Here is a 19,835-nt window from a genome sequence, read left to right as displayed (position 1 = left end):
CAGCGGGATTTGATCCTAGGTCTCTACTCCGACGAGTCAGAGAACCTACCAATTGAGCTACCAACAGTTGATAAAAACTTATGAAGTTACTTTGACCAATTTTTTCTAATCTCTTTTCTAACTTGATTTATTTTTCAAATTTTTTGTTCATATCAATCAAAGGTAAATATTACCAAAAAAATCAAAGGTAAATGTATTATTTTTTTTCTGTAGGATCAGCCTAGCCTCTCTCTTTTTGGCAGATTCCAATAGAGGGGTCTACTTGCAATTGTGTCAAAAAAATTAAAAAACTTAGGGGAGATGATTGTAATTACTAAACTTTAGGGGGAGATTTTAGCAATAGTTCAAACTCAAAACTTCAGTGGAGGTTTCAATAAATACTTTTCTTAGTTTTTATAATTATAAAATTCGCTTATCTGGTATCGTAGTTTCGAGTCTTTTAACAATTGGATTAGTAAAAGAAAGTTTTTAGCTCTTAGGTTATAAAAACTTAGGGCTTATTTTGCATTAAGTAGCAAACCATAAAAACTTAGGGTTTAGATTTTATTCTTTTGAGTGCTGATCTATTGCTTATATTTTCTGATCATTAATGAAAATTATTCACTATAGGAAAGAACAATCAGAAATCTTTACCATAAAAAAATCGGAAATTATATAGTTTAAAATCGTATGTATGATAACTATGAGTAATAAGAAGTGAAGGCAGTTTCTTCCATTAGATCAAACAGTGGATTATTCGACCTTCCACTTTGCCTGGTTATGAGCGGCTGAGGCTGCCTGGGCTGATCACTGATCAGGCAACTTGCTGAATTGCAATGCTTATAGCAGTATTTGTTAACGTGGCAGTCCAGTTTCTTTCCATTCTTCAGTCTTAACTTCTGCGGTTCCGACTCAAATGTCGTTTTTTATTCATGAAGAATAAGATCAGACATCAAACCCGGGGAACGTTATTGAACAACCATGATTTATTGATTTTAGAAGCTTCATTGAGTCTCTACCAAGAGTTCTTATCATTCCAATGCACAAAGAAAACAGAATATGAAGCATCCTTACGTTTGTTTCGGTAATGGCAACATCTCCTTATTGAAAATTAAAAATAGAGAACTCCGAAGGCGCTAGAAAAAGTTTTTCATCAATTATTTCAGTAAGTGCTTATGATGTATGAAACCTTACTGTAGCCATGAGTATTAAGAGGTCCTCAAGTACTGATCATTCCTGTAGCCAACATATAAGGGAAGATCAAGAGCCTTTTCTGCGATCTTCCTGTCTTCGTGAATCTTTTCTATCAGGCTCTCTAGGGAAGGGAAATTAGCCTGGTACATTTCAACCCAGAGACAATGTCATTAATATGTTACAAGACATGCACTGAAATTATAAATCTAACTACTCAACGAACAAAGCATTTTTATTTTACCTCTGGTCGTATATATCCAACAATAACAAGATGTAACTCCTCTCCATAGAAATCCTCATCAAAGTCATGAAGCAACCATGGTTCCTGCCATGATGAGTATATAATTTAGGAAAATGGATGACTCCCTAAAGCAATGATCAGTTCTGTTTTGTACTCACTATAGTCTTCTCAGTGTTATTGAAGTATGGGTTCCAACCAATACTCATGACCATCTTGTAGATGCCCCGCGTTGATAGTCCAGCCCAACCAAAATATACACCTGATGGGTGTTCTGATAGAACTTCTGAATAGCCTTCAGTGGACAGGTTAGCTGAAAGAATGAAATAAATTTATAAATTCCAGCTATGAAACGCAAGTGATAAACAGATTTATTGCATCTGGAAGACAATATGGTCCATGTGTTTATATTTTCTGAGAACAAACTAATTTGAAGAATTTAAAAATCAAACGAATATGCAAATGTGATACCATTACTAGAAATAATACTTGGAAATCAGTGATAATTAATTAGGTTTTGTAAATCAGTTAGCGAATTGCAATAAGGTAATTCACCCACCTGTAGGTATTCCAAGCACCTTTGAGCCACGACCAAATCCCTTAATGACAGGACCTCCAATATACCAAGCTTCAATTGGTAAAGTACTCTCAACCCCTGAAAATTCCAGTTGGTGCCTTTGATAACGATACTTGTACTTGAGAAGAATCTTATGAAGTTATGATCAAGAAAAAAAATAAAAAGGTAATAAAGTTACTAGGGGGAATACAATCTTGAAATGGTGGCAGGCTCCACTTCTCTGGTTGTAGATCGACCAGAGAGTTGATCACCTCATCGGCAGAAGTATAAAGATGGGATTGTTTTGGAAGGGATGGAACAGCAACCACTTCCATTCCAGCAGCCTTACCAGCCATAACACCAGGTCTGAAAAGGGTTGTAGCATTCTGATAATCAGAAAGATATCTGCTAATGGTAGGACAAAGTACTTGAAAACAAGAGAGGTAGAAGTCTGTTTTAACTATACTACCACCGGATAAACATCTCATATAATAAATACATTCTATTATAAATGACACATTCACTCATACTACATAGATCTATTGTAACCAGGATAGTACTGAGGATCAAATCACATGAAAATATGGATCTTGCTGCTATCAATTGAAGCATCATGAAATACTTTATAACTCCATCGCTTTATAACACACTAGTGAGCCTGGTATGCACGGAAAAAGATGTTAGGGTTTATTGGGCTTAAATCATATTGCTCTATGGGACTACACAACCCGGGGCCGGGGGTAGGGATGGCAATTTTTCCCATCTCCACTGAGTACCCAGCCTCCCCAACTAAGCGGGGTTGGGGATGGAGATTGCCTTAGTGGGGACAGGGTGGAGATGGGATTAATAGGAATACCCGATTGGGGATGGGGATAGGAACGGGGACTGAAGTCCACACTCGAGAAGGATTTATCTGAATTGAGTACAGGTTTTCATGTCTAGAGATATTGTGCAGTTGGAGATTAAAGGGCATGGGATGGGAGGCTAAGGTGGACTTATGTAGTGATGAAAGACTTGATTACTTAATAAATCAAAAGAAAAAAAACTTGAGTGTTTATAATTCAACAGAAGATAAAACCTTATACAGAAAGATACAGCAACATAGAATTTGACCAACTCGAGGTAATTGAAGCAAAGCTAGCCAAATGATTTCCTGATGTGGTAGAAATAGAGGAGTCCATGTAAAGAAAAAGTCCAATCAACTTGATTAGGCTAGCTTATGTGTCCTTTCAGTTACCACCTCTATTTAGTTCAAATATCCAATTGACTAAATCATATGAGGATCCCTTAATCAAGATAGAAGAACGGTCTGGAAATACCTAATATCTTTATTTCCTTGCATGCTATTTAATTTCCAGGGTTCCATGATGGAAGAAACCACATGCTCCAATATTTACTCCTAAAGATAGGACCACAGTCACACTGTTGAAAATGCTCAAAGGCTCAATCTCTTTTTGAGAGATGAGATGTAAATGCCATTCAAAATCAACCTAACTTTAGGGTAAAAATGATCCCTTCTTAGATCTCTCCACACTCAAATATTTAAAAACCACTAAATTCCAGGGTTTCTTTCTTGGGATTTAATCATAAGTGCTCAATAAACAACAAAATTTCAGGAGGTTCATTTCACTAGGAAGCGAGTCTGAAATGCATATTGAAGCTTGTAAATTTTCTTATGATGTCTAATGCTGAAAACAGATCGAATCAAATAGGATATATTTAGATCCAAATTTGATTTGTATAGAATCTTATCCATAGGATTTAGACTGCACTTAGATTGGATTTGGATGTGGAATATCAAAAAGTTAAATTAAAAATGATCAGAAAATAAGCTAAAAAAAAGAATTTCATATTCTGTATAATGAATAGAAAATGACTTACAACATTCAAACCAACTTTATTACTTTACTAATAGATACATGTTAATTCTATGTAGATAAAAGAATAAATGTAAATGTTTAAATATTATCAGATTGAATTGGAGTATATTCACATTTGGTCATCCAATTATAAATGGATTGAATTTGGATTGCCTTATTTAGATTGGATTGGATAAATAGATACCATTTGCAGTCCTCATAATGCCCTACAATATGCTTCTTTTGGAAAAATACTTGCATGTAATTTAAATGCATTGGAAAATAGCTGCCATCAAGAATAATCCCTAACCAAGTGGCCATGATTCAAGAGTCCCAGTGAATAATTATTATAACATCAGCTTTTGACAAAAGAATGCAATTTTAATTAGAAATTGGTATTTCTGGATCTAAAGAAAGTACAAGAATTGTGAGGAATATTTCAGTCAAAAAGGTAAGAAACCTTTTATTTTTGATAATTAAGAAAGTAAGAAATATTTGATCCCTTGAAAGTATTAACCAGGATGCTTGTACCAAAAATATTTCATCATAAAAACCATTACATCACTTACAGTGAATCTTCAATTACCAAGCAACTGGAAGGTTCAACATTCAACCTTTTAGCAGCTTCAAGGAATCTTTTACATGAAAAAGGAAAAGAAAATAAATTAAGTAATATTAACAGACAATGTTATTCAATAGGAAAATTATATATAGAAATAAACCTTTTCATCTTACATTTCGGGAGATGGTTTCCCCATTCTCACTTCGTCACCACTAACGATGGCAGAAAAGGATTCTTTCCAACCTATAAATGAAGAATAACAAAAGGTCAATGATAAGACAAATGCTGTATTGAACCCTCAAAGACATACTAATTTGCATCTTAGTATGTATGTTTACATACTAATTTGTTTTTATTATTATATTATTTGTTAGTGTTTAATCAACACAAACATTGCTAAATGCTGTATTGAATCCTCAAAGACTTCAAAACCTGAACCACTAAGTAGGGGTGGCAATTTTTCACCCAACCCGCTGAACCTGCCCAACCCACCCAAAATCTAACCCGCCCAACCCACCCATTTACTTGGCGGGTTGTGTGATCAACCCATCACCCAACCCACCCATTTAAATGGGTTGGGTTGGGTTGGGTTGTGGATAACTGTTGGGTTAACCATTACAAACATAAGTATTAATTCTTTAGCCTTTTTTTTTATTTTCTTCATTTGAATTAAATAATTTATGATTAATGCATTAATTTTCTATTAATTGTTGACTAAATTTAGTTTTGTCTTGAATCAACACACTTCACCCAACATAAATCCAAATCAATTTCACCCAAGTCCGGATCAGTTTAATGCAGTCTGACCCGATCCAACATATACCGACCCGGGTCAAATCAAATTTGAAATAGACCTCAAACAGGATGGCTCGGTATTGCTTGCTTTGCCTGGTTTGGGTCGTCCAGTCCAACCATTATTCACATAGCCCAGCCCGACCCAACACAAGCTTATCTGGGTCGACCCAAATCCAAAGCGGGTCGGACCGAGTGAAGTCCATACCCTAAACCACTCCACTTTCTTTGCCCGGTTCGGATCGTATCCATACAACCTGACCCGAATCCGGCCCGGGTCAACAATGCTAGCTGACCTAGATCCTTTGGAGCCTCTGACCTGGGACGGACTCGAATCCGGATCGGTCCGGTCTAACCGAAGTGAACCAGTCTAATCAGGGTCTGGCCCGACCAAGCTGAACCGGTTCGGTCGCTGTGATCCCGACTGGACAGAATCTGGTCTGTTTGGGTCCGGTCTGAACCGGTTCAGTCGGGATTTGGTCCGACCGGACTGGTCCAAATCTAAACGGTTCAACCACTCTTGATGTAATTAGCTCAAAGACAATCCAATTAGATAGTTCAAGTTGGTCTGACCGGTTTGAATCTAATTGGTTCATCAAATCCGAAGCCCGAACATAGTTAAATAGTTTTGCTGCTTGTGTAAAAATAATGCACGTAATGTGATTTGAACCTTCACCACTTGTGTAAATAACAACTACTATTACCACCAAGCTATGACCAACTTATTTATTAGGAAGGAGTTAGTTTTTGGTTTTAAGTACATAAATATAAGATTAATGGGTTTTGACGGGTTGGATTGGGTTAAAGTGTTAATTTTACATAATTGAGTCATTAATGCGTTGGCGGGTTAAATGGGTTGGGTTGAAACTCAACCCAAACCAAACCCAACCCAACCCGCCCAATTGCCACCACTACCACTAAGTAAGGAAGAACTTAAAATGTTGTCTAATAAACACATTTTCTCCACCTTTTCTTTTCTTCTATTCCTATAACAAAAATAGGGGTTCAGCCCCTATGCTTTTTGAGTTTTCTTTTCTTTATTTTTTGTCTTCTCGTGAATATGTTGTTTTTCTAAACTTTAACATGAAGCATATACTTTTCTTATGAAAATTATGGATAATTATTAAGGAAATATGGTTATGGAACCTAGGAAGCTACCCTAGGACATATGTTTTTTACTTAAAAAATCCATCACCAAGGCGCCACCTAGGCAACTAGGTGACAAGGCGCCCCCCTGTCACCTAGCTTCGCCTTGGCACCTTGAAAACTATAACCACTAACTTATCACACATGAGAACTCAAGAACTAAATTCTTTTGAATTTTAATGGTATTATACCTGGTTGATGAGATATTTTCAATTCTATGCTTTCCCTTGGGGAGTTTGAAGCCAATGCCATCACCACACCATTAACCTTCAAATGTTTAATTATCCGATTGGCCCCTGGAAGAGGTTTGATTTTGCACCATCTGCAAACAGAAAATGCAGTACTAAAAAGGTAACCTGTGAATCATTTCAGGTTAAGGGATACACTTGGAGAAGACTTTTGTTTTTGTTTTTGTTTTGTTTTGTTTTTTTTTTTTTTTTTGATTTTTTGTTTTTGGATCACTTGGAGAAGACTAAGTATACAACAAAAATACAAACAAAAATTCAAAGCCGTATGTCCATAAAGGAAAAGATAAATGAAACAGAGCATAGTGGCAGCTATTTCAAAGTGACCATTTTGATTCTTGTTTGTTGTCAATCAACAGAAAATCCAGTCCTTTAGATTGTACAGATCTTTTCTTGAAACATTTATTTGTTGAATTACTCAGTATATTGTATAGATAATCAAGAACCAAAAAGTGTCAGAAAGATATTTGTTTCTGTTTTTTCAATTATTGTTCCCCATGTTGCTATGCATTGCCATTAGAATCTAAACATATGATACACAAAGTAGTTAATTGGATATAAAATAACATGCCTCTCAATTTAAGAATGCACAAGATATTGAAGGAATACTTTCAGACAGGTTGGAATACTGAAGCAACAATATATATTATTACAAGTTGGAATGCTCAAATTTTGGCAGTTCATGTTAGTTACCATGAGAGGGAAGCAAATTCAAGCTGGATTCCCACATACCTTGTTCTTGGATGACCATCCAAATGATATATGAGATAAAGGAAAAGCAGACACATAAAGGCACACAACCACATGCAGAAACACACAAATGGAGAGAGGAAGGGGGAAAAGGCTGTAATAAAATGTAGGACCATTACTAAGAGGAGAGGTGAAAGAGCATGAATTGGGCATAATAATGCCTGATATTTGGAGTTTAACAAAAATACTGAGAGCAAGTTTGTTCTGATGGTCAAAACCTCATTCTCAGTTAAAAAATGATGGATGAAAACTTAATTTTTATGTTGCTCACTAGGAAAACCTGAGTCTTCAGGTTTTGATAGCAAAATTTAAAATATAAGAGTGGTAGAACCAGTCAAATAATTTGGATCCCATGAAAGAAAGTAATTCAAACAGAAGCCAAAATTGTGTTTAAGATCTTGGATTTGACAATGCATGTTCAAGTCTGCGAGTAACCACTTTGGGAAAAATATGCCAAAGGTTAGGGCTGTATCCAGTCTACCCCTCCCAAGACCCCAGATAGCTGGGACCAACATTGGGTAATGGGCTTTCTTTTTATCTTGGATTTGACAACAATTTACTGCTGAACTTAACAACACTAATGCTATTTCTTGGCCTCCAGAATAGGCAAAGTCCATTGAAAAGTATCATATATTATGAAGGATCTCATGGGTAGCTGTGTCATAAATCATAGAGAAAGTTTATTCAAATCAAATCATGACTTGTATTGTAGATGACAAAATTATTTCTGTTAATTGCAAACTTGTAAAAAAGTTAAAAATACATAAACTAAAAAAACTATATATATAAGTGAATTTTCCCTATTTTTAATCCATATCTACCATATAGGTACCTAAAACAATATAATTTAGTAGAAGCCTAAGATGATATAATCAAGTTTTACTTGAAAGTCAAATAATCCACAAACAATGGCTCTTTAACCTACATATGATGGAAAATAAACTGAATATTGTTTCTAGAAGGTTTAAATAATCTTAATAAATCATTTTTTAGTAAGTGGATTAAAACGATTCTCCTTTCAGAATTGATTTGAATAGCATGAATTGTATTCAGACATAAGATTCAAATTGAAACCCTTGGGATTCATGATTCAAATTGTGAACCACTTTGTAAATTATAAGGTTTTGATAACATTGATGAGTAGGTCTCATGCCTAAAAGAAAACCTACAAGTTTATCTTAAGTTGGATAATCTACTCTCCCTTTACTGAGGTTTGCACTCAGGCCCTTCATTTAACCCAAACCCCAAAGTACCCATGTCAACAGAGCATGACAAAGCAGTGCATATGGAATCATCTTTCTGATCCACCAAACTCTTTCACCTTTTTGGTTCTGAGTGCTGACAGATTGAACACATTCTACTTCTTCTGAACATGCACCCAATATCAATCATAACTTCTTCTGAACATGCACCCAAAGTACCCATGTCAACAAAGAATGACAAAGTAGTGCATATGGAATCATCTTTCTGACCCACCAAACTCTTTCACCTTTTTGGTTCTGAGTACTGACAGATTGAACACATTCTACTTCTTCTGAACATGCACCCAATATCAATCATAACTTGATTTGGTAGAAAAAAAAAGACTATATTTAGAAGTTAGTTGAGTGGACATTAACCTTATGCACTAAAAACTTCTAACCCACTTTTACATTGAGTTGTTAATTATAATGCTTAATATTCATTGTTTTATTCCTTTCTTGCTAACAATTCCTTTATAGATTATCAATGATGGAAAGCATTTAGATCCTTAAAAATAGCTTGCTTTCTGACTTGAAATTATAAATTTATTGTTCAATGTATGCCAATTCTCAAAGATTTAGGACTCAGCCAGACTGGGCTCCTAAACACATAATGAAGCCAAGACCCATTGACGGACCCTGTAACATAGGTTCTGAAGTTATGCAATAAATAGGTTTCTTTCCTTGCAAAAAGAAGGGATTGTTGGATCTCTACTGTTTTGACATGATGACTTGCTGAACTGATTATTCTCTTTACCTAATCCTTTCCTTGTTGCTGTTCCCTTTTATCTGTAATAACGTTTCCTTCTGTTAGGGGCTAAATATTGGCATAAATTCATCTATTAACCTACTTTCCGATATCTATTAGTTATGTATATGCTTCAAAATGAAAAAATAGAATATCCAAACTTAGGTTTCTGTTAGTGGTGTTAGTGAAGGGGTATTTCAGTCTTTGTACTTGTTGAGAATGCTGATGTGTACTGTTATGTTAGTTCGAGTGCCTCTTACTTAAAGAAGGGCACTCAAGTCTTTTCCAATAAGTCAATAATATAATAATAGGTCTGGCCGAATCAAGGGATTAACTTTTTTCCCTAATTCGAACCAGCCTTTCTCTCTTTTCTCTCTTCTCTCTTTTCTTCTTTCCTCTCCTACTTCTTGCTGTCTACTTTACTCTACAGTCAACGAACAAGACAGAATTCTATGGCAGGTCAAACTTCAACATGGTATCAGAGCTAGGTTCACCAAATCAGACTTGCTAGAATTCTGCCTTCTGCGCATTCGAATTAGGGTTTCACTTGGGGTTCTCAGTTGTGAGTTGGAGACTGGGAAAAAGGGCTGAAAAGGAGTGATCGCCCTCTTCCCTAGGAGGTCTCTATGCCTCCGATTGTGTCGTTGGTGATTGGTTGCTGTGGTTTCTAAGCCCTAGTTAGGGCTGGTACGTGTGGTGCAGTGGTGTCTCAGCCCTTCGTATGGTTGGCCTTCAGGCGATGAGGTAAAGTTTTTTTTATATATTTTTTTTGTTATGGAATACATGAGAGGTGTAGTACAGTTCGCATGATGGGTTTTCAGATTGCAGTATGCTAGGGTTTATGCTAGGGTTTATTCTGGTTTGTGTGTGATTCGAATGGCAATAGTGTCTACTTAATGGTGAAGCTTCCTATAGTTGTGGATTAATGTTGGTGGTGTTACAAGTGTGGTTTTCAGCTTTTGATATCGCTGAAATCAGTGTGTAGACCTCGGTGAGTAGGGGTTGTGGTGTTGTAGTTTTCAACATTTAATACTGCTGAAATCAGTGTACAGATTTCGGTGAGTAGGGTTTGTGGTGTTGCAGTTCTCAGCTGTTGAAATCAGTGTGCAGATTTCGGTGAAGTGTCTGTGTGTAGTGTGCAGTGTGTAGTGCTCCTAATTCAGTGCTCAGAATTAAGGGAGTTCGGCAATGGCAGATAACAGTGATAGTAAACCTAGTGTCATGATATCTACTGACTACCTGAATGTCCAAATGACCTCCATTAAACTGAATGGAGAGAATTATGTCCCTTGGACCAAGTCTGTAGAGGTTTTTCTGAAGGCGAAGAAGAAAGTGAAGCATATAAGAGAGGAGAAACCCCCCGCTAAATTCTCAAGAGTATGAAGACTGGGAACAGGAAGATGCACAGATCATTACATGGTTGTGGAACAGTATGGAACCCAAAATCAGTGTGAACTTCATGTTTCTTGACACAGCCAAAGAGGTGTGGGATCATGCCAAGAAACTGTATTCAGGTCAGGATAATACCACTAGGGTATATCAACTGTATCAGGAATACTTCAATCTGCAACAGGGAAATCAGAGCCTTGAGGAGTACTATGCCAATGTGAGGAATATCCGTAATGAGTTAAATGTCTATCATCCTCTCACTTCAGATGTCAAAGTTCAACAGCAACAGCGAGAGCAGCTTGATGTAACACGGTTTCTGGTGGGGCTGAAGTCTGAGTATGAACCAGTACGAGCTCAGATACTAGGGGGATCTGCTCTTCCATCTTTAGAGGAGGTGTTTGCTCGTCTTCGGAGGGCTTCCATTGGATCTATGGACTCTAATGTCTCCGATAAATCAGCATTTGCAGTGTCAAGAGGCCGAGGTGGCAGAAGTGGGACTCGAGGAACCCAGCCTGGCAGGAGTGGTAGTGGTGGATCTACACATATCCGTGATGGTGGTCGTACTGGAGGCAGAGATTCAGGGGGAGCTCGTGGTAGAGGACGTGGCTCGGGTCCACGGAAGTGTACTCACTGTGGTTTGGATGGACATACCATTAACTACTGCTATGACTTACATGGTCCTCCCTCGACGTGGGCCAACCATGCCATGACTAGTGACACCAGTTTCAGCCCTACACAGGAGAAACGGTCAGCTGACCCGATGCCTTCTACTCCCTCAGATGGTCCAGGCAAGGAGATGGTGAGTGTTCCTCGTGATGAGTATGAGAGGTTTGTTCAATCCAAGTCGCAGCAGAACACAGCTTCCTTTGCACACTCAGGTATGGCTTGTTTGGCATCCACACCCAACCCCTGGATTATTGACTCTGGAGCCTCCGATCACATGATGGGAACTCCAGGTGTGTTTTCATCTCTCACTCATTGCTCAACATCACAATCTGTTACCCTTGCTAATGGCTCCACGTCATCTATTTGTGGTGTTGGTAATGTTGACCTAGACCCTGTATCCCTATCCTCTGTTTTATATGTACCTAAGCTTCCATTTAATCTTATGTCTGTTAGTAAGCTGACCAAGTCACTTAAGTGCTCCATCACTTTTTACCCTTCTATGTGTGTTTTTCAGGATCTCAAGACGGGGATGAAGATTGGTGGAGGGCATGAAGCCGATGGACTGTATTATCTTGATGGTGGTGGACGAACGTCAACGGCTCTTCAGTCATCCATTTCTCCTCTCCAGTGGCACTGTAGATTTGGTCATCCTTCGCTGAAAGTGTTGCAGTCCTTAGTCCCTTCATTGAGTCAACTTTCTGTTTTAGATTGTGAGTCTTGTCAATTTGGGAAACACCATCGTGTTCCCTTTCGTTCTAGGGTCGATAACCGTGTGTCGAGTCTTTTTTCTTTAATTCATTCAGATGTTTGGGGTCCTTATAAAGTGATGTCATATAATGGATACCGATATTTTGTTATTTTTGTTGATGACTGTTCAAGAATGACGTGGCTCTATTTAATGAAAGAAAGAAGTGAATTATTTTCCATCTTCCAAAAATTTTATGCTGAGATCCGCAATCAATTTGGTGTTCACATCAAAATTTTCCGTTCTGATAATGGTCATGAATACTTGTCTTCATCTTTTCGAGAATACTTGGACCAACATGGCATTATACACCAAACTTCATGTACCTATACTCCGCAACAAAATGGGGTTGCTGAGAGAAAGAACCGCCATCTTGTAGAAACGGCACGCTCCCTCATGCACCACATGAATGTTCCCAAAACTTTTTGGAGCGATGCAATGCTCACCTCTTGTTTCTTAATTAATCGGATGCCCACGTCTATCCTTGATGGTCGTTCTCCTTTTAGTGTCTTATTCCCCAACATGTCTCCGTTTCCGCTTTCTCCTCGGGTATTTGGGTGTGTCTGCTTCGTTCATAATCTGAGTCCCGGGACTGACAAGTTAGATGCACGTTCCATGAAGTGTATCTTCCTTGGTTATTCCCGAACTCAGAAAGGGTACAAGTGTTATCATCCTAGTTCTCGTCGTTCCTTGGTATGTGCTGATGTTACATTCTTTGAGTCTACTCCGTTCTTCGTGGGGTCCGGTGCTGCTGCTTCCCCCACATCACCACCTCCTCTTCCTCTTCCTGTGGCTGATCCACCTCCTCTGGTTCCAGTCATGCCTACGTCCTTGCCTCCGGTGCCACCATTGGTTGACCGTCCACCCATCCGTCACGTGTATACACATCGCCCATGTGTACCGGCTACAGCTCCTCCAGCTTCATCACCGTCGACAGATCCAGCTCCAGCTTCGACACCAGCCTCCGACCTAGATCTTCCTATTGCCTTACGGAAAGGTAAGCGTACTTGCACCCTTCACCCTATTTCCAATTTTGTTTCACTTACCCACCTCTCCGCTTCCCATCGCCAGTTCATATCTTTGTTATCCTCCGTGGTTGTTCCTAAGGATGTCCAGGAAGCCCTTACCTCTCCAGAGTGGTGCCGTGCTATGGAAGAAGAGCTCTCTGCTTTGCATCATAATCACACTTGGGATCTCACCGCTCTTCCTCCTGGGAAGCAGGCTGTCGGTTGTAAGTGGGTGTATAGTGTTAAGTACTTGCCAGATGGTCGTGTTGAGCGCCTGAAGGCGCGGCTGGTTGCCAAAGGGTACTCCCAAACCTATGGCATTGACTACACGGAGACGTTCTCCCCGGTTGCTAAGATAGGGTCAGTTCATGTCGTCATCTCTCTTGCAGCTATGTCTGATTGGCCTCTCCATCAGCTCGATATCAAAAATGCCTTTTTGCATGGTGATTTGCTCGAGGTCTACATGGAGCAACCACCCGGGTTTGTTGCTCAGGGGGAGGATGGTAAGGTATGCAGACTTAAGAAGGCTATTTATGGACTTAAACAGTCCCCTCGAGCATGGTTTGGTAGGTTCAGTGAGGTGGTCAAGAAGTTTGGTATGAAACAGTGCCAAGTTGATCACTCTATCTTCAGTCTTGACTCTTCGGCAGGTAAAATAATATTGGTGGTGTATGTGGATGATATCGTTGTGACTGGGAATGATAAAATGGGCATTGACAGATTGAAGGCATTCCTACAGGAACACTTTCAGACAAAGGACCTTGGCAAGTTGAAATACTTTTTGGGCATAGAGGTAGCAAGATCTAAGCATGGCATTAATTTGTGCCAGAGGAAATATGTGCTTGATTTACTGGAAGAAACAAGATTGTTGGGTACTAAACCGGCTGAGACACCTATGGAAACAAATACGAGGCTGAGCAGTGATATAGGTGAAGTGTTTGAAGAGCCTGGCAGATACCAACGACTTGTAGGCAAACTAAACTATCTAACCATTACTCGGCCAGATATTTCATTTGCGGTTAGTGTGGTGAGTTAGTTCATGCAGAAACCTTTGGTCCCACATTGGAATGCAGTGCTAAGGATTGTGAGGTATCTGAAAGGAGCTCCTGGTCGTGGTTTGCTGTACAGAAGTGGTGGAAAACTGGTAGTAGAAGGATACACCGATGCTGATTGGGCAGGTTCTATGTCTGATAGACGATCTACCACAGGCTATTGCACCTTTCTGGGGGGTAACCTGGTAACATGGAAAAGTAAGAAGCAAACAGTTGTGGCAAGAAGCAGTGCAGAAGCGGAATATAGGGCCATGGCACATACTGCTTGTAAACTAGTGTGGCTGAGGAACCTTCTATAGGAGATAGGATATGACATCAGTACTCCAATGAAGCTCTACTGTGACAATCAGGCAGCGGTTCATATCTCTTCCAATCCAGTGTTTCATGAAAGAACCAAGCACATCGAAGTTGACTGTCATTTTGTGAGAGAGAAGGTGCTGAATGGGGTGATAGAAACTGCATATGTTAGTACGGGAAACCAGTGGGCAGACTTGTTTACAAAAGGCTTGAGTCGGGGGAGAGTGGACTACATATGTAACAAGCTGGGATTATATGATATATACTCACCAGCTTGAGGGGGAGTGTTAGTGGTGTTAGTGAAGGGGTATTTCAGTCTTTGTACTTGTTGAGAATGCTGATGTGTACGGTTATGTTAGTTCGAGTGCCTCTTACTTAAAGAAGGGCACTCAAGTCTTTTCCAATAAGTCAATAATATAATAATAGGTCTGGCCGAATCAAGGGATTAACTTTTTTCCCTAATTCGAACCAGCCTTTCTCTCTTTTCTTCTTTCCTCTCCTACTTCTTGCTGTCTACTTTACTCTACAGTCAACGAACAAGACAGAATTCTATGGCAGGTCAAACTTCAACAGTTTCAAAGGGAACTTGTCAAGAAAGTGCCAGATGTCTATGCATGGCAAGCTAAAAATAAAGTTCATGAAGTGATTACTGATCAGAGAACAATGGATTAATTTCTGTAATAAGTTCTTCTGGTGTGCAAGGTAGCCCATAGTCTTCCACAACAGCAGCTGCAGCATCCAAAGGTGTCTTTCCTAGCATTTTATGAGCTTCTCTCCCATCCCACTGTTTGCCATACTTAACCAAAAATACTTTCAACACTTTGCTCACTATGCCATCTGCCATTTAGCTGAGTATAAGTGAAATTGTAAAACCAAATAAATAAAGATAATGATACTACTACCAGAGGAGATTATAACATATAAAACAAACAGAGTTGCATACTGTTAGGTAAGTAAATACAAAGAAATATTTGAACTGAGGATCATAGGATGAGAATAAAGGGGTCATTGGGTGTAACAGTAAAATCATGGGCTGATAAGCATGAAAAATGCAGATTCAAGTCTCAGAGTGGCCACTTTATCTCTCCCAAAGTTCTGGATGGACAAAATATCATTACGTAATGGCCCTCTTCCCATCCTCCCTGGTTGTATTGCATCCATAGCAAACAGACAGGAATTATCACAAACTATTTGATGTGTTGGCTGTGTCCCACATGGAAAACATCCTATTGGAATAACTTACATGTTTTCTTGTATGATTGAAAAGATAGGAGGTATTCTAAAAATGACTGTTTCTAGGCCCCCAAACATGTATGACATGACTCCATAGGAATGGCATGGTTAAAAAGGAAATAGGAAAACTTTAAAAAGAAACAGTAAACAAGAGAGTACAAATTCACCTGTATTAAGCAGTGTACCATCCAAATCTAGGATGACACATGAAATCAGCTTCTTTAAGGGTTTTCCTGTCGCCATTTTTACAACTTAAGCTCTCAAACTAAGATTATGTTTCCATCTGCAAAAGAGAGCAGTTTAATTAGTGGATCATCAACAGATGGCTACTAACAAGACTAGGATATCTACATACTACATATATATGTTTACATATACAACACACACACAATCTCTTCTAGCAGGTTGAGGAGTTAGATCCATGAAAGACTTCACTACTTATTTTGCACAGTGGAGAGTAATTACGTTTGAATCATACTAAAAAACTCGATCTCTTCTAGCAGTATAGCACCATAAAACACGTTATGCTCAGGAAGTGTAAACCATCTTTATTTGCTTTAAAAGAAAACATGAAGATAGAATGAAGGAAAAAATGAGTGGTTTTGCATGAGAAGCTCCATTCCTAAAGATATCATTATCCATTACTCTTTCTTTCCTAAAAAACTCAACCTCTTCTAGCAGTAAAGCACCATAAAACATGTTATGCTCAGGAAGTGCAAACCATCTTTATTTGCTTTAAAAGAAAAACATGAAGATAGAATGAAGGAAAAAAATGAGAGGTTTTGCATGGGAAGCTCCATTCCTAAAGATATCATTATCCATGGCTCTATCTTTCCTGATATAAAAATGAAACTGTCATAACGAAGAGTAATAGGTCTTCATAGATTTCCCTTCAATGGGGTGAAATTCTTTTACTCTCTTTTCATGTAAGATATTATCCTTTTAGTTTCCTTTTGAACAAAAAGTGTTTTTTCCCTTTCTCAGTCTATCTTCTTTGGCATCACCCTGGATTTTTTGAGGCAGGTATCCTGATTTTGTTTTCTTTGTATTTCAAGTAGTTATTACTTTTTCTTGGTTCTGGTTTCTTGGATTTTGGTCATACGTGGAGAAATTTCTTGGTTTATTCTTCTGAATACTTGACTTTACTTTAGCTTAACAATTTGATGCTTATCCTCTGGCTCCATGGAAAAGAATTTCATCCCTTCACCTCTAGGGATTAATCCTTGTAATTTCTTATTTATGGCTAACATACCCTCAGTAATGTTTGGAACGTTGTCTGATTCATACTTTGACAAGTCTAAAATAGAGATAAAGATCAACTGCAAGAGATTCAAAGTAAGCAAGTACTACCAGGCATGTTGGTTACTTAAGGAAAGACAGAATTCGGAAGTATTTTCCAGTTTCAGGACTCTTGTTGTAATGAATGGTGGCGGAAGTAAGCAAGTACTATCATCTACTTCATGCATTAAACAAAAATAACAAATACTCAACCATCGTTCATAACCACAACATATGGTGGCGGAAATATATGTAGAAATAAAACTTGAACAACTAAAGCAACACTATATTAATGAACAACCACAACTCCAATATAAATTCCTTATTCCTGAAGCAAACCAGTAAAGTATTGACCTAAATTCTAACTTCAAGCAACAGAAATCTTTAACAATTCTTTTTGGCGAGTTAATACCGTGGGATTTTATAATAGTACGTAATGAGAAAGGGTATTACCGTATTAGCAATTGGTGAGAAAGACGTGATGGAGCAAGTAGTGTCGTTGGTCAATTGAAGTCGAGAGTGAACTCCATGATTGTTTTCCCAGCAGAAATGGATAGCAGAGGCGTACGTACCGACGGTACGGTGCCGTAATAGAGACCCAGAGGAAAGGATTAGGAAAAAGTACGGAAACACACGATGCAGAATTCAACCCGTTTAGGACGTACGCTCTGCGCAGGCTCTTCAGGACAGGGCCGACAGGAGTAAGAAACCAATTCAATTCGAGGAGATTGTTTCATTTGCGACAAAGACCCCTCTCAACTTTTACATTGCAACAAATACCCTAGAGTTGAGATGATAAAAGGCGTTAAATTATTAAAATATCCCACTAGATTCTTTTTATTTTTCCCCATTTTCTATTAAAACTTAATAAAAAATACCTCTATTGCTTTTCACGAGAAATACTTTTGTTCAATGTTTTAAAAACCGACCCGGAGGCCAAACCGTTTTTACCTCGGGGTCGCGGGTCATCGGTTCGACTGATAGAACGGTTTAGGTCGTGCCACATCATATATATATATATATATATATATTTATACATATATATATGTATAAATATATAAATGTGTATTTTATTAATAAATAATATATTTTAGATATGTTATATGTATTTTTATATTTAATTTATATTTTTTAACTCAATTTTTAATTTTTTATTTATAAAAAATATTAAAATTATAATTTAAGGCCAAAAAAGGGTTTTTTTGCAAAAATAATGGGCATGGCGCCTTGAGACGCATGGATCTCGAAAAGTTACTCAAAATAAAAAAAAAATCACCTTAATCGAACATCGGAGTGCAAAGTTATGGCCTCCGAAAGTTTGCATACATTGAGTGTGCAACTTGCGACTCAATGACCGGGTCAACGATTGAACTGGCCGGGTCAAACGATTCTTGACCAAGTCAACGATTTTTTATCGTTTGACGGGTCTTGACTAAACCGGACTCAAAATCTTGATTGAGTGACAGTTCAAACAATTTGATCGATTGAATCAACGATAAGTTGAAAACATTGCTTTTGTCATCTTATCCCATTGTCGAAAAAGGAAAAAATCCCCTATAAGTTAATTAAAAAGGACACTCACCCTAAGAAAAAGAGAAAAAAAAATCTTTGCTTATGGATTTTGAAAACTTTGGAGAGGCTTTGATACGTTATATAAGGGAAAATTCTACTTTAATTAGTACCCTACTATGGGAGTAGTGTTAAGTTAGTACCCGAACTTCCAAATGTGTTGTTGTAGCATCCAAACTTGTAAAAAGTGTCAAGTTGGTCCGAAACTGTTAATGAATGTTAAATATCATATAAAAGGACAAAAATGCCTTTTACCTATCATTTAATTTTCTTACGATTGAAATCCGATTCTTTTTCCAAGGAAAAAGAAAACCTGCGTTTTATTGTTGAGAACAACAACCACAACATAGAAACGACAGATCAATGGGGCCCTTTCAACTGGCTACAGTAAGCATCAGCTTGGGATGTTAGAACTGCATCAAAGCCTTGAATATGATAGCAGTCTAGAGGTGTCAATTGGACGGATTTGGTCCAACCCGATCCAATCCAATGTGAGTCCACTTATAAATGGACTGCACCCAATTCAGCCCAAATCCAATACAAGCCAAATCCAATCCAATCCATTAAAATGTAAATGGATTGGATGCAATCCAATCCAAACCGAATGAAATATAAAAAATTATATAAAAGCACTTTTAGCATTGAAAAAGCACTTTTGCAAAAGTACTTTGATAAAAATATTTTCATAAAAGTGCTTTTACAAAAGCACTTTATTGAAAGTATTTTGAAAAAGTGTTTTTGTAAAAATACTTTTTTAAAAGCACTTTTGTAAAAGCACTTTTCGAAAAGTAATTCCAGACTTATAAAAGTACTTTTGTAAAAGTAATTTTATAAAATTACTTTCATAAAAGTGCTTTCGTAAAAGTACTTTTATAGAAGTGTTTTTATAAAAGTACTTTCGTAGAAATGTTTATAAAAGTACTTTCGAAAAGTACTTCAAAAAAGTGCTTTTGTAAAAGTACTATAAAAGTACACTTTTCAAAAAGTACTTCCATAGACTTTTAGAAAAGTACTTTTGTAGAAGTGCTTTTGTAAAAGTACTTTTATAAAAACACTTTCGTAAAAGTGCTTTCGTAAAAGTAATTTTATAAAAGTACTTTCGTATAAGTGCTTTTATAATTTGTAAAAGTGCTTTCGTAAAAGTTCTTTCATAAAAGTGATTTTCTAAAAGTGCTTTTATAAAAGTACTTCTATAAAAGTTATTTCATAAAAGGCATTTTCGTAAAAGTATTTTTTGTAAAAGTGATTTTATAAAAGTGCTTGTGTAATAGTACTTTTACAAAAGTGCT

General features: G+C 37.6%; 1 protein-coding gene across 5 annotated transcripts in view; it reads right to left on the bottom strand.

Annotated features, from left to right (window-relative positions):
- Window positions 1-947: 947 nt before the first annotated feature.
- The window catches only part of FMN/FHY (riboflavin kinase/FMN hydrolase), a 39,475-nt gene continuing 20,587 nt past the window's right edge, over window positions 948-19,835 (bottom strand). Inside the window, exons 3-13 of one of the 5 annotated variants that reach the window (XM_010279660.3) lie at window positions 17,431-17,758; window positions 15,867-15,982; window positions 15,117-15,303; window positions 6,518-6,648; window positions 4,562-4,631; window positions 4,396-4,461; window positions 2,167-2,333; window positions 1,971-2,066; window positions 1,573-1,724; window positions 1,415-1,498; window positions 948-1,313 (exon numbers count right to left, since the gene is read on the bottom strand). In XM_010279660.3, coding sequence (XP_010277962.1) covers window positions 1,188-1,313; window positions 1,415-1,498; window positions 1,573-1,724; window positions 1,971-2,066; window positions 2,167-2,333; window positions 4,396-4,461; window positions 4,562-4,631; window positions 6,518-6,648; window positions 15,117-15,303; window positions 15,867-15,942 — 1,155 coding nt within the window. In that variant the 5' untranslated portion in view covers window positions 15,943-15,982; window positions 17,431-17,758 and the 3' untranslated portion in view covers window positions 948-1,187. Of the gene's footprint in view, window positions 1,314-1,414; window positions 1,499-1,572; window positions 1,725-1,970; window positions 2,067-2,166; window positions 2,334-4,395; window positions 4,462-4,561; window positions 4,632-6,517; window positions 6,649-15,116; window positions 15,315-15,866; window positions 15,983-17,430; window positions 17,759-19,835 lie in introns of those variants that run through there. The other 4 variants (XM_019200250.2, XM_088894425.1, XM_010279662.3 and 1 more) reach the window with 4 other exon arrangements.

The sequence above is a fragment of the Nelumbo nucifera genome, chromosome 1 (genome assembly GCF_055504915.1).
Source record: "Nelumbo nucifera cultivar China Antique chromosome 1, China Antique-T2T, whole genome shotgun sequence".
Classification (NCBI taxonomy): Eukaryota; Viridiplantae; Streptophyta; class Magnoliopsida; order Proteales; family Nelumbonaceae; genus Nelumbo; species Nelumbo nucifera.
The sequence above is the reverse complement of the archived record's forward strand: the minus strand, read 5'-3'. Positions and strand labels throughout refer to the sequence as shown.